At 43.1% G+C, this 15,190-nt stretch overlaps 1 protein-coding gene across 1 annotated transcript in view; it reads right to left on the reverse strand.

Moving 5' to 3' along the window:
- Positions 1-1,804: 1,804 nt before the first annotated feature.
- The window catches only part of lrrfip1b (leucine rich repeat (in FLII) interacting protein 1b), a 55,154-nt gene continuing 41,768 nt past the window's right edge, over positions 1,805-15,190 (reverse strand). Inside the window, exons 15-22 of the mRNA XM_056301005.1 lie at positions 14,907-14,999; positions 14,650-14,742; positions 13,871-14,006; positions 6,614-6,663; positions 5,767-5,881; positions 4,277-4,356; positions 3,388-3,492; positions 1,805-3,175 (exon numbers count right to left, since the gene is read on the reverse strand). Of these exons, the coding sequence (XP_056156980.1) occupies positions 3,065-3,175; positions 3,388-3,492; positions 4,277-4,356; positions 5,767-5,881; positions 6,614-6,663; positions 13,871-14,006; positions 14,650-14,742; positions 14,907-14,999 (783 nt within the window). The 3' untranslated portion in view covers positions 1,805-3,064. The remainder of the gene's footprint in view (positions 3,176-3,387; positions 3,493-4,276; positions 4,357-5,766; positions 5,882-6,613; positions 6,664-13,870; positions 14,007-14,649; positions 14,743-14,906; positions 15,000-15,190) is intronic.

Raw genomic sequence — 15,190 nt, forward strand, 5'->3', positions numbered from 1 at the left:
CAATCAGTTCTCATAGTCAATGTGTTGGATGAAGGAGAAATGGGCAGGAGTAAAGACCTGAGAGACTTTGACAAGGGCCAAGTTGTGATGGCCAGATGACCGGGTCAGAGCATCTCTGAAACAGCAAGGCTTGTGGGGTGCTCCCGGTCAGCAGTGGTGCGTACCTACTGACAGTGGTCCGAGGAGGGACAAACCACAAACTGGAGACGGGACGTTGGCATCCAAGGCTCATCGATGCGTGAGGGCAACGAAGGCTATCCTGTCGGGTCCGAACCGACAGAAGGCCTGCTGTGGCACAAGTCACATAAAATTTTAATGATGGTTACAGGAGGAATGTATCACAACACACAGTGCATCACTGTGTGTGGGGCTGCATATCCACAGACCGATCAGAGTGCCCATGATGACCCCTGTCCACCGTCAAAAGCCCCTACAATGGGCACGTGAGTGTCGGACCTGGATCTTGGAGCAGTGGAAGGAGGCCGCTTGGTCCGATGAGTCCCGTTTTCTTTTAGATCATGTAGATGGCCTTGTACGTGTGCGCCATTTACCTGTGGAAGTGATGGCACCAGAATGCACTATGGGAAGACGACAAGGCGGTGGAGGAGTGTGATGCTCTGGATAATGTTCTGCTGGGAAACCCTGGGTCTGGCCATTCATGTGGACGTCAATTTGACACGTGCCATTTACGTAAACATCGTTGCAGACCAGGTACACCCCTTCGTGGCAATGGTCTTCCCTGATGGTAGTGGCCTCTTTCAGCAGGATAACGTTGAGGAACATAATTAAGTGTTCAAGCTGTTGCCCTGGCCTCCAAATTCTCCAGATCTAAATTGGGTTAAGCATCTGTGGGATGTGCTGGACCGACAAGTCCGATCCACAGCGGCTCCACCTCACAATTTGCAGGACTTGAAGGATCTGCTGCTAATGTTTTGGTGCCAGATACCACAGGACACCTTCAGGGATCTTGTAAAGTCCATGCCTCAGCAGGTCGGCACTGTTTTGGCAGCACACAGAAGACCAACAGCATATTAGATATGTGGTCATAATGTTTTGGCTCATCAGTGTATATACACACGTTATCATAAGCCGTTCCCGTAGCAGAACACCAACAGGACATCACCACAGTGATTTAGGCCGACTGATGATGATGATGGCGAAACCAACGATAACTGTTATTCTTAAAACTTTTCCACAATGGTAAGCCTTGCCGTGCCTTAAAATCATTGCATATAAAGTGATGCTACCAACAGGTATTGTCTGTCAATACCCAGACCCAAGAAGCATAAAACAAAAATAAGATATCACCTGACATCGAGATACGCAGTTTGGCTTTTTTTTTTTTGGGTTGGGGGTGCAAGAAGGAGTGCATTTCCACATTAAAACATGGAAAAAAATTAAATGAGACAAAAAAAAAACCCAATCCCTGGTTCTGTCTTACAGGCTTTCCTCTCTGTAGTTGCATTTGTCGTGACAGCGGCTTCTAGTGTCCAGGAGGAGGTAGTGCCACACATTTCACAGACAACTGGCAGAGAATGGAGTACAGTCAAATCGGTTAAATGCTAACAGAAGAAAGCCGGGTCAAACAGGGTCTGGTAAATAATTCTTCATATTTGCTTTAACCTGCATGGAATACGTAATGCCTAGGATTAAACACATCAGGACATTTCATTGGTGTCAGACACTTAATGTTGTAAATCACAGAAAACTGGAGAGCTGGTGCTCAAAACACTTTTCTTCCAACATCCAGATCTTCTGCCACTCGTCTTGTCCCATGTGTCAAATCCAAACTAAGTGGACTGCAAAAAGTAAAAAGTTTATTCAGAACCACTTCTTCAGTCAGATGTGGATGGAAGTTGTGGTCACATTACATCCATCCATCCATTATCCAAACCACTTATCCTGCTCTCTGGGTTGCGGGGATGCTGGAGCCTATCCCAGCAGTCATTGGGCGGCATGCGGGCAGACACCCTGGACAGGCCGCCAGTCCATCACAGGGCCTACACATAGACACACACACATCCACACCTAGGGACAATTTAGTACGGCCAATTCACCTGACCTACATGTCTTTGGGCTGTGGGAGGAAACAGGAGCACCCGGAGGAAACCCATGCAGACACAGGGAGAACATGCAAACTCCACATAGAGGACGACCCGGGACGATCCCCAAGGTTGGTCACGTTACAGGGAATCCCAGTTCACCCTTCAGCTCCATTGTGCAAAATCTGGCTCCAAAAATAAAAGATGGCAGCGTTCAAAAACACAATCCCCAGGTTGCAAAAGGCCCTTCTGAAAATGACTGGTGATGTCATACTCACTTTTATCACAATATGTGTAGTCGTCACTGGATCTGACACGTGGGAGAGCAAAACTACATTACATTCAGACATTCCAGTTGACATTTTGATGACAACTTGATGTCACCAACAAATGGAATTTAATCCCAGATTCAATTTTCTGGGATTTCTACACCCAGATTTTTCAGCATGTATCAAGACAAACAGAATTTAAATTTTTAAAGGATATTTTTCATACTTCGACATGATTGATAACAAGACCACTTGAGCTGTTGAAGATATGAATTATCCTACTGTGGTCGAATCCCCACCATCATGTACTCAATGCAGTTTAAAACAAAGGTCCAGAACCATCTGCAAAACACTGTTTGACGGGTCTGCTGCTGATGCAGCTAATCCACAATCTCCATCCAGACATCGCTGCCTTTGCCAGTCACATGATTGTCTGTCACTTACTGTTGGGGGTCAATGGAGGTATGGGATGACACGGATAACTGTGTGAGTATGGATGTGGTTGTAGTCGAGAGCTTTTCGCTAAAATAAGCTTTTACTGCTTTTTAGCTGTTTGTTTTGTGTTTCCCAACGTCTTAAGAAGGTTGGGGCTGAAGATGGTGACCTCCAGGGGGTGGTGGATTTTGTGTGTTTATGTGTGTGTGTGTGTGTGTGTGTGTGTGTGTGTGTGTGTGTGCGTGCGTGCGTGCGTGCGTGCGTGTGTGTGTGCTTGTGGTTGGGATCGGATTAATGATCCTTCCCTGGAAGTAAGAGTCACTGTTGGGCCAGCAGGGCATTGCGGTTGGCTTTCATTTTTTCCAGGCGTTTGGACAGGTGGCTGTTACTCGCCTCCAGCTCATCGATCCTGTCCAGGGCTGACCTCAGCTACAGTAGCAAGAGAGAGAGAGTTATGAAAAACATGGAGTGTAGGGAGCCACCTTGGCTCAAAGGCAGGTTTCCAGTGAATAACGTCTTAACAGTAGTGGGGACAGATGAGGAAATGAGTAATTTGTGTGGTGTTGAGCCTCATGTTGAATAGATATTTGATGCTTTAGTTTTAGACGTTTTAGGGCCCTGAGGGACTCCATCCGCCTTACCTCTCGCTGCAGTTTGCGTTTCTCCACCTTGAGCTCGTCCTCGACTCTCTCTGCATTCTCGGACGCTGACTTGTAGCGCGTCACCTGACCTTCTAGCCGTAAAATCTGAGGAGGAAGTGCAAAGATCGGAGGAGTGAGAAATATCTGCCAGCAGGGGAGGTCTGCAAACATTTTCCTATGTAGTTTCTATGAGTTTCAAGGATTTTTTTGAGGACTGACACAAGCCTGAACACAGCAGCAGCATTTGAAGAAATTGATGATGATGATGATGATGATGATGATGATCAAAGTAATGGGGAGTGTAGAAGAGAGGTGAAAAAGAGAGTGCAGGCAGGGTGGAGTGGGTGGAGAAGAGTGTCAGGAGTGATTTGTGACAGAAGGGTACCAGCAAGAGTTAAAGAGAAGGTTTACAAGATGGTTGTGAGACCAGCTATGTTATATGGTTTGGAGACAGTGGCACTGATGAAAAGACAGGAGGTGGAGCTGGAGGTGGCAGAATTGAAGATGCTAAGATTTTCATTGGGAGTGAAGAAGAAGGACAGGATTAGGAACAAGTATATTAGAGGGACCGCTCAGGTTGGACGGTTTGGAGACAAAGCAAGAGAGGCAAGATTGAGATGGTTTGGACATGTGTGGAGGAGAGATGCTGGGTATATTGGGAGAAGGATGCTGAATATGGAGCTGCCAGGGAAGAGGAGAAGAGGAAGTCCAAAGAGGAGGTTTATGGATGTGGTGAGGGAGGACATGCAGGTGGCTGGTGTGACAGAGGAAGATGCAGAAGACAGGAAGAGATGGAAATGGAGGATCCGGTGTGGCGACCCCTAATGGGAGCAGCCAAATGTTGTGGTAGATGATGATGGTGATGATGATGCAAACTGACACCACTTACGTTCTGTTCCAGCGCGGTGACTTCCTGTTCTGATTTGACAAGTTTGAACTTGAGATCACTAATCTGTCTATTGGCGTCCCCTGAAAAAAAAAAAGACGATTTCTTAGCAGCTAGAAACTCTTTGAAATGGTGCATGATACATTTCAAAATCTTGAATGTAGGACATTCTGGTAATTAAAATATCAACACAGCAATGTGTCCCAGTGTTGTGTCTTACTACTCAAAGGTTCAAAAAATCCAAAGGCAAAGGAAAGCGACACTAATAATGCCTGTCTGACGAACGCTTCCTCAGTGAGCGAACCAAAACAAAGAGAGATGTTGGAGGAAACTCAAAGACACGACACTCCAAGTTTGTTTCATTTCCATATCTTTCCATCTCAAAATTCTTAAATAATTAAAACATTGGGCCTTTCGGCGTGTGTCGGATCAGGAAAGCCGAGCAGTTCGCCTCATTATTGACTAGAAGAATGAACCAGCACAAATGAAAGCCTGGCTGGTGTTAGTTTAATATTGAACAAAATGCTAATTTAGCAACTTCATAGGTTAAGTAGGGAAAACAAAAGTCACTGTTTTGAAGCACCAGTTCCTTGAAATCTCCAAATGCACTTTTGTTTTTTTTACACTTTTTCCGAGCCAACTACATTTTTTTGAATAAATTAGGACCCAAATGATGTCTGGTTACCTGCCAAGGAAGCAAGACGAGTTGACCTGCAGCTCTCACTTATGAGCCATCGACAGCCATTAGTATGCACTCCCCCCCTTTTCTCCCCAATTATACTTGGCCAATTACCCCATTCTTCCGAGTCGTCCCGGTCTCTGCTCCACCCCCTCTGCCGATCCGGGGAGGGCTGCAGACGACCACATGCCTCCTCTCATACATGTGGAGTCGCCTGCCGCTTCTTTTCACCTGACAATGAGGAGTTTCACCAGGGTGACGTAGCGTGTGGGAGGATCACGCTGTTCCCCCCAGTCCCCCCCCCCCCGAACAGGCGCCGCGACTGACCAGAGGAGGCACTAGTGCAGCGACCAGGACACACAACCACATGTGTATCTGCGGCTTCCCACCCGCAGTCACGGCCAATTGTGTCTGTAGGGACACCTGACCGAGCTAGAGGTAACACGGGGATTTGAACCGGCGATGCCCGTGTTGATAGGCAAGACTGCTCACTACACTACCTGGACGCCCTGTATGTAGTTTTTTTTTTTAGCTGATTTTATTGGTTTGCATGCATTAAAACTGTGAGGGGGAAACTGATCAGTGAAACTGCTGCCGACCAAAACCTACAAAGTTTTGACCACTGATCGTACATGTTTGAGAACCACTGAAGTCAACATCCTCATGTTGCATTCATGTCATATTGGACGAATCTGAATAACCGGATGACATCTGAAGATGGCAATCACACAATCAATGCTGTCCATGCTGTTTAAGATATTTTACAGTCAGCTAGCTCCTCCTGAGAACGTGGTTCACAGGAGGTGTCACTCACTCTGCAGGTCCAGGATGTGGGGGTCCATCCCGTTCTCCAAACCGTCCTCATCTAGACTGACACCCTCTGACCCGTTTTTCTGTCTCTGCTCCAACTGAGACTTCAGACGCCTCACCTAGACACGCGCGCACACACACACACACACACACACATGGATAGATATACATATACACACACATGCGCACACAACCAACCCACAAGAAATCCCCACTGAGTACACACATGCCACTTTTTTATCAGTAATTTCACACTCCCACAGTTTAAGTCTCTGTAGGAGAAGTTGGTTCACTCAGGTACGATGGATGGGGAGTCATCTATATCTCTTACTGAGGCACATGTCCTCATTTACATTTCATATTCAGGAACAATGGTAAATTCGTACACAGAAAAAGATCTTGCTTCCATTTTACCCATGCTTGCAGACATGCGCTATTAAATTAGCATGCGATCTGTGGTAAATAAGAGTGTTGCAGCTGCGTGAAATATGAACGTTTTATTGACTTTTTTTGTGATATGCAGACAAAGAAGCTTTGATTGGCCATTTTTGCATGTTGTCACATGGTCTTATGATGTCAGTGCCGCCATCTTTAGCGTTTCCAGTTATCCTGTTCTGATAGAGTGCACTGTCTCCACTAATTCAAACTGTGTCTGACACAGTGTGAGCCATACATTCCTAAACTCTGTGCCCTGCTTAGGGACACTTCATTAGGGTAGCAAGTTAAACTCGTGTCCTTCACATGAAAGATGGTTCTAGCTACCCACTATGAATGCTTTTGGCAGCTTTTTTAGATGAATACAATACTTCCAACATTATCCATTTTTCAAAAATTTCAAAAATTTTACTCACTTGGTCCTGGAAACTCTCCCGCTCTTCAACCAGTTTCCTCAGCCGGAGCTCTGCAACACAAGAGACAAGTTATCATTGTTAGATACAATAACATCTGATCACACACTGTGTGGATGAACTATGAAATATCGTATGCAAACACATGCAAAATTAACCCTTGATGATTAATGTGCACCTCTGTAAATCTGAATTATCATGCATACAACACTGAGTCACCAGTTATAGATTTAACATTCATTTCCCCCATATTTAGAGATCATTTCCAGGTATTTGATATGTTCTTACAGTTGCTTACCCTTTTAAATGTTGGGTGGATGTCATTGTCGGGAAAATTCTAAATGTTTTCATGAGAGCAAACACGTTGATGAACCAGACCCTGTTGACTGAACCTAAATATGACTACCTTCTATTTTTCAACTATACATGGACAGTCCCGTACACAATCGGTGAGACGAGAACATTGCATCCCTTTTCAACTAATTTACTGTGTAAGCTCACCACAATTTGGCTCGTCATACAAGTTCAATAACAGCATGGTACAGATGTAAAACTTTTTAATCTATATGTTAATGACAAACCGCGAGTAATTCAACATTTCTCAGAGGCTTTACCAATTAACAACACACTACCAAGAAATTTCAAATAACCTTCACACTGGGAGTTTCATTTTGGAGAAAGAAAGTGGCACCCGCTTCCTGATAGCATTAATTGAAAACAGTAATTGGAAACACTAATGGGATCTGAACTCATCACTGAGAACTGCATTGCTAATGCAGCCTGACAGTTTTTACTGTTACCAAAGTTTACAGAGTTTCAGTGAAATGCACTGAATGTGATTTTTGAAACAAAATCTGTCCCTGTTGTTGTGCACTGACATCACTAAAGATGCTAACTTAGTGAGGTACTTAATGATTTCTAAATAAAAAACTCTTACTATCTGTAGCGCATGCTTGGTTTGTGACATGATACGTGGAACTAGCTCCTAAAAATCATTAATGTTCAGATGCAAACTGACTTCACAAGATTTGTTTATGGATTTATTTCATGGCATCAAGTAAGTTCTATATCCATTAAAAAACAGTACACAGTTTGTTGAAAAAACAAAGGATTTAATTGTACACATTTTGAGTTATAACACAAAGGACAACGAAACTGTGGCAGATGGTGTGCAGTTAGTGCATTGGCTCGGAGGCAAAAAGAAGTGAGGAAAAAGTATGGAAATTTTTTTCCATGTCAAAACAGCCTGTAAATAATCAGTTTAATATTGGAAAAACATAATGAAATCATCTTCATCATAATAACAATTGAAAACGTAACACCGCCCTTCATCATAACCAACACCGGTGCCCCCCTTTGCTGTTTCCTCAGTCCCCTCACTTCCACTCATTCTACCAACGACTTTCAAAGCATGTCATCCATCCCCACTTTCTTCAGATATGCTGATGATACAGCCATACTTGTACTCCTGACCTCCTGTCTACTTCCTGCAAATCAACTTATAAAAAAAACAAAACAAAGAACTGGCCCTCAAACCACCCCCAGATTGTGGAAAATTTCAAGTACCTCAGCATCACTCTGGAGAAGAAACTCACTTTCAGCCAGCACATGGCAGACATCCACAAATGCTGCCAACAGAGAATATCAGTAATTTGGACACTCAAACACTTGTATGTACAAACAGCCTCATCTTCTCCCTCTCCTCCTCTATGGCTCCATCTGTTACTACAGCATCCTAACAGTTACATACAGAAACCTGCTCCTCAAAATTACAAAGCCCCAAAAAAATGTCTCCTCACCCTGAATTTGCAGCATCTTATCTCTAAAGCCCTCACACATAAAGCTCACATCATAGCACATGATTCTGAACACCCACTCCACCTATACTTCATACTCCTCCCTTCTGGCCATAGACATAGGACTTCCCGAAGCTCAATGGCTAAACCTAGTAGCTCATAGAAAGTTAAATCAGACACAGTGTTTATTGAGAGACATGTTTCGTCACTGATCCTGACGCGTTAGCTCTTAACATTAACATTAGGTGTTCTGTGTACACAGAAGAGCTAACATGTCAGGCCAGGACTCTGTAGTCTACACCCATCTACAGGCCAGTGGCCACTCTTTCAAGGATGAGGATGTGCACATCCTTGATAGGGAGGAACGCTGGTTTGAATGGGTAGTCAAAGAGGTAATCTATGTGAAGAGGGAACGACCATCCCTGAACCGAGGGGGCAGCCCAAGATTACATCTGTCACCATCTTCCGATGCTGTGATTGCAAACATTCCCAAATTCTCTGTGAATAGTGCATGTGGCCATTGAAACTCTAGTTAATGGTCACACCCATATTTGCATATGAAACCGATCTTTGGTTGCAGTCATGCAACTGTATTGTTTATAAGGGTGGGGATACCTGCAGTCAGTTGAGACTGAAGAGGTCACTTAGATGAGTGATGAAATATTTCTCTCTCAAAAAACGCTGTGTCCAGATGAACTGATTCAACTTGTTCTGATTTCCTTACCTGGATTATTGAGCATGCATCAAGACATAAATTCAGTAGAAGCTTTTTCCCAACTGCCACACATAAACTCAGTAACAACATTTTGAGATTAATAATCTGCCATTTTAAACATTTTCTGCTCTGCCATGTAATTATATCAGATTATATACACCTTCTTGCTTATGTTGTGTGTTTTAATGGTGTCTGGTCTGTCTGTTTTGATGTCTCCTGGATGAGTATTTTGTATAATGTGCACCTGCATTGGTTATGATGTAATGTCTGCTGTGGTGTATGCCATATGAACAAGATTTTCCCCTTGAGCACAATAAACAAACAAACAAAAACACAAAAACAACAATTGGTGAGATGAACACTTTCCAGAATAATTTTTTTTCCTACTTTGCTTCATTATTTTGCCAGCTTTCTATTCAGATTTTACAAGTTTTCATTCGTTCAGTGTTATTGCATTAAGACACTTTGCAGTTATTGCTGCCCTTTCGTTTTTTATTACCCAAACTGAATCCTTTTCCTCTGCTCCCACAATCCACACTTGCTGCCACTGGAGGGATTTGTATGTTGTTAACAACCTCTACTATTGGTTGCTCTTCTCGTGCAACTGGTTCTGCCTTTGCTATTGGTTGCCCTTCTTGTGTCACCTCCTTTTCAGCTAGCAGGTTAGCTTCCTCGCAGCTGTCCATATCTCCAACTGATAACTCTTCATGAGCCCGATTATTTAGTCCTGACAAGTCGTCTAATGTCATGTCTGCCACCCTCTGTCGCTCTCCCTGGGTTATACTTGCATTTTTTCTTCCAGAAAAATGGAGGTCTATCAGTAAAAATTCAGAAACAATTACATCAGCAATTGTCTCCAGGATATTTCTGACCTTTTGTGAACTTGGAGCGATGTCTTGTGACTGTTTCTTGGAGAGTGAATGCCATCCCCTTTTGGGATGTATCTTCCGTGGATCTCCAGGAAGGCTCTCATGTGAATCAGAAATGCCTCCTCCTTTTTGTTTAGCTGTATCTGCTGTGATGGGATCAGTCATCAAGTGATGCTCAGGAGCATTTTTACCTCCTCTGTCCATCTTGGAATTTATTGATGTATTCAGTAAAACCAAAACTGAACTGGACAACTTTGTTTGGGTCGCATTAGGCTCATCAAAGTAAGACTCGATGAAAACGAGATCATCATTTAGACAACACTGATGTGATTCAATACTTTGTCTCTCTTTTCCAGTCTCTGTTACCTCAACATAATAAGGCTCAGCCTTTTCTTTTTGTGGAGTTTTTACTTTTCCATCAGAGTTACACGTGGTTGATTTGACAACTGACCTGTAATGTCCTGTAGTGTCTTGGTCATTCCTTGATTGATTACTCTCAGCTGTCTGACCACATGAGCTGTCTTTGGTTTTTGCAAGATTAATAAGCCATACATGTTCTGCAGTACTTTGACCTCCGTTTAAAGGCTCTTTTAGTGTTTCTTGTTGCAGCTTTAGTGGCAGGGTTTCCTTCTTTTCAGGTGAGTCCTTGGTTACCAATTCATCCTTTGTAATTTGACCCACATCCAGAGGATTACAATCAATTATTGCATCATCCTCTTCCAATTGATCATGCAATGCATTCTGCTGGTCGACCTTCACATCACACATGGGCCACTGTTGTGCCTGTTCAGGTACATTCTCCACATGGTTTATCTGTAATTTCTCTATATCTGATTTCCACCGCTGGACCGAGATTGGGATTTGTGGAAGGATTCTTGACGAGATTTCGGGGGCAACATGTTGGTTTTCCATGAACACTCTTACCACATGCATCATGATCTCTTCCAGAGACTTCCAGTCATTCTGGACCTCAGTTTTGACAAATGGTGAGACAGATAGTGACTTTGGGATCATTATAACTGTTTCTTTATTTTTCTGAAATTCCACTGTATCAGCTAGACCTCTTTGTTGATACTTTAACATCTGTATGGCATCTCTTGTTAATTGCTCATCTCTTTCACACACTACAGGCTGTGATGGCTTTCCTAAAGTTTTAACAGTGACCGTCTCTCTCTCTTTCTCACTGTGATCCCCGAATTCCAAAGTGTCCGGTGAAATCTCTGAGATTTCTTGATTTTCAATTTCACACTCCAGAATGTCATTGTCATACCGAATATTACTTTGAGATGCTGACTGGATCTCACAAAAGATAGTTTCCCCCTCTGACATATCACTGAGGTGCTTTGCAATTTCTGATGTAGTTGTACAATTTTCTTCACTGGGCTCCCTTGGGTTTGCAGGACGTTGGCTATCAAAGGTCTCACATGATCCCACAACTGCAGCACTGTCGAAGGTCATATCTTCATAGGTAGGAGAGAAGTGCTTCACACCACTCTGTTCATTATCCACGCTTTCTCTGTCCTTGGCCTTGCTGTGCAGGACAACTGCTTCATCAGCAATGACATTCTTCACTGGTGCAGGTCTGTTGATCTTATTACTTTTCTGTTCAATAACAGGCATCGCCTTCCTTTTTTCAAAGGCAGTCTCCTTCATTGTTTTTGGGGTGAGAAGCTTTGTAGCATTACCCTCTTCCTGTAAATTGCCTGGACTGACAATGGTTGCTCCGTACATCACAACTGTGGGATTACAGGAGGAAGTCTCATTTTCTGCCATGGCTTTAAAACTTGGTCTTTGTTTCATTTCATTCCAAAGATTTTGTTTACCAGCAGCAAACATATTTGCCACAATTATTTTCTTATCATGGAGGATGTCTTTTGCTGGTCTAGGTGTAACAAGCCCTATTCCTCTTCTGTGTACATTTTTGATACAGTGGCTTGCAGTAGCCTTGCTAGTTCGATCAATTATTTCCTCACATTTTTTATCCTTTTCTTTTCTCCTTGCCTGGCTCACACATTCAGAATCACCTACGGTTTGAATTCCAATGAGATCTGCTTTGAGATTGTTCTGACATGAGTGCTCCATTTCCTTCATGGCATCTTCTGGCTGGGATTCTGCTTCTTCAAAGTGTATTTCATCTTCTGTTTCTTCAAAGTTGTTCTCAAGTTTGGTTCTTTGTCTCAAAACCAGTTCATCGCTGATTAATTTAGTGATTGCAGGTCTCACTTCACAAAGCTGTATGTCAGAAGCTGCCAGGGTGTTACCTGTTTCGTGTTTCTTCACTGCAGGATTTCTAGTTCCTTCACTTTTGATTGGATGTTTTTTCGCCCCTTCATCTCTGGAGGATATAAGATTTCCATCAGGCCTTGTCTGATGTTCCGAGGCTCCTTCACGTTTGGTTAAATGTTTCTCACTTCCCTTGTTACGAGTTAGCGTTTTCGCTCCTTTTCTGATTGGTTTCCCCTCTTTTTCTTCATTTCTAATTGGATGTCTTTCTGTTCTCGCTCTTCTGGTCTGCTGTTTTTCCATGGTCTTCGTCTGTTTCAAAGTGTCTGTATTAGTTTCAGTGAAAGTGAAGCCATTTAGCGACTGGTTCCTTCTTGGGATTAAGGTCATTTTCTCCTTTTGACCTTTACTGCCTACTGCTTTCTTGCCCCAGCCAAAATGCCTTTCCCGTGCTTTTCCTGGAACATCATTGGACAAAGTTTGGAGAACCAAGCAGAGTTTATGGATTAGAAATGGTCAAACAGAACAAACTGTAAATAATTGTAAAACACATATAATTGTTTTCAGGGAAATCAACGTAGTAGCAATTGGAAGTGAGACACACTGAGGTCTTGATCACAGGAAAATTGGAGAGATTGAAAACTTGAGTCATGGACAGTCTTGACTTTTAATCTTCTGGGAGGTGATCAGAACATTGAAGTGTTAAAAACAGTTTAGAGATACATTTCAAAACATGCAACCTGAGGAAAATTAATAATAATGATCAATTTGATAAAAAAAAAAATGATCGAAATTCCACTCAAACAAATAGCACATTGAGCAAAAAAATAAAAACAGAACTAAATTGAAGTTATCCAAGAATTATCGTTATAATGACATCTTGACATATGTAACGACCACAGATGACTAGACTCGCTAACCCTTGGCCATCAGGTTGGACCCTTTAGTTGACCAATTAGCTGCCCCCTGAATTTGCGCTAAGTATACACAAAATAAAGTATTTGATTCAAGAAGACTATTAATGCATAAAAATCTCAATCTGTTGTTTACTGAGTACAAAAGCCCCCAAAATTTAAAGGATGTATTCTCTTCAACTGGTATAATTTTGTAAACCACGGACGTAATGGTGCTAAATCTAATTCTAAAATGAATCCTGACTGCTACCGTTTACCAATGAGAAGAATAATAAAAACAAATCAAAGCAAGCAAGCCAAACAAGTCCAAAGAGGAAGTTAGCGGATCCACAACATGTTTGCCCAAATCTGCCATTTTCAAACGCCCTCAGCAAATATCATTCACTGTGATCGCTTCATAGTTTGCTGAGGTCTTCGGGTATGAGTCAAGTCATTTTTGAGGGGGGGGGGCTTCAGACAACTACAAAAGCATCTAAGCTGGTACACCTCCTGTGTTTTTAAAAGCAGAAATCTGGAGAAGTGGGAGCGCCATGATTTATTTGCTTTGTTTCAATCACTACCACTCAGCAACCCCTACTGATATTTACTGGTCAAACTATTCATCAGGTTAGCCAAAATATTACACATAGCACCTTTAACGAACCTGTCATATTTTGGATAACATCTCATTTTGGAATGAACCTCTCCTTGTGATTGATATTGAAATTCACCGGCTCGAGATAGTGATTGACAGCAGTTCCTACCCAGCATGCTCTCTCCGCCGGCATGAGATGGGTCCTGGGCCAATCGGGTCGCAGACTCCGCGCTGAAGTCATTAATCTCCCCCTGTCCCGTCTCCCCATTGGTGGTGACATCAGGTGACAACACTATTCCGTGTTTCTATTGGAGGAAGTCAACAACAAAAGTAACACAAGTTGCAGCCAGTGATAGCTTTGAGATGAACTGATATTGGTACCCTTTATTTTAAAAAAGAAACACTGTTTCGTCCATTACTTCTGTGTTGGCCTATAGATAGTACATGTGGGAAATTTAATAATTTTACAGCTGATATAACAGCATGCTACACAGGACAAATGGCGGTTGGGTTTGTGCTAATAGTGCCAGGTAATGTAGGGTCATTACAGTTAATAAAATGTGTGTTGTAGTGGTAAATAAAAAGCTGGGTCAACTGGTCAAATTGTAGTTTCAGAAAAGCATTGATTTATGAATTTCCCCACTGCAATACACTATTCTCTATAACTTGCTTCAGTTTGATACAATTTACTTTGACCTATACTGTAATCAAGATTTGTCTTGGCCCTAAAAAAAGTGAGTAAACTATAATCCAAAAATAAAAAGGTGGATAAAGCATGTTTCGGTGCGTTTGGGTAATAGCGTTTGGTTGCAGTGAAAGCCTGTGTACTCTTGGGTCTCGATGGCATACGTTTGGGAAACATCGGTGTTTAATGCTGTCAGTCACTGTCATGAACATGCATGGGTAGTGTTAGCCTGCAGCGGCATACCGACTGATTGCACGGCGTACCTTTAGCACTTCTCTCAGACGGACCACCTCATCCCTGAGTCGGTCTCGCTCGCACCGCACAATGTCTGAGAACTCCCTCTGCCTCTCTAAGGCCTGAGCAGCAGCCAAGCGGTGTGTTGTTAGAGGTTAGTGAGAGAGGACAGGAAGGAAGGAAGGAGGGGAGACACTGCAGTCAGAAAAAAAACAGCAGAGAAAAAGAAGAGTTGCGGTGTAAATGATAGTTAGGAGTGTGAGAGGTTAGCATTGTGTACTCGTACCGCAATCTTTTTCTCCTTCCAGTCCAGCGTTTCCTGCAGGTCAGAGATCTCGCGAGCACAGCCGTCCCTTTTGAGACGCAGCTGGGTGACCTCCTGGCCACAGGAAGTGATCGGAAGCAGAGAGGGAAGGAAGGAAGGACGGAAAGAAAAGAGAGAGAGTATAGAGAGGTGGGAAGAAGTCGACGTGCGAGAGAGCAGGAAGCAGAAAAAGCAGTGTGAGTAGGAACAGCTAGAAAACGGGGATATTCAGCGGGTTAGTTTACCAAGAGCCACTTGACCTACAG

The sequence above is a fragment of the Lampris incognitus genome, chromosome 21 (assembly GCF_029633865.1).
Source record: "Lampris incognitus isolate fLamInc1 chromosome 21, fLamInc1.hap2, whole genome shotgun sequence".
NCBI classification, from domain to species: domain Eukaryota; kingdom Metazoa; phylum Chordata; class Actinopteri; order Lampriformes; family Lampridae; genus Lampris; species Lampris incognitus.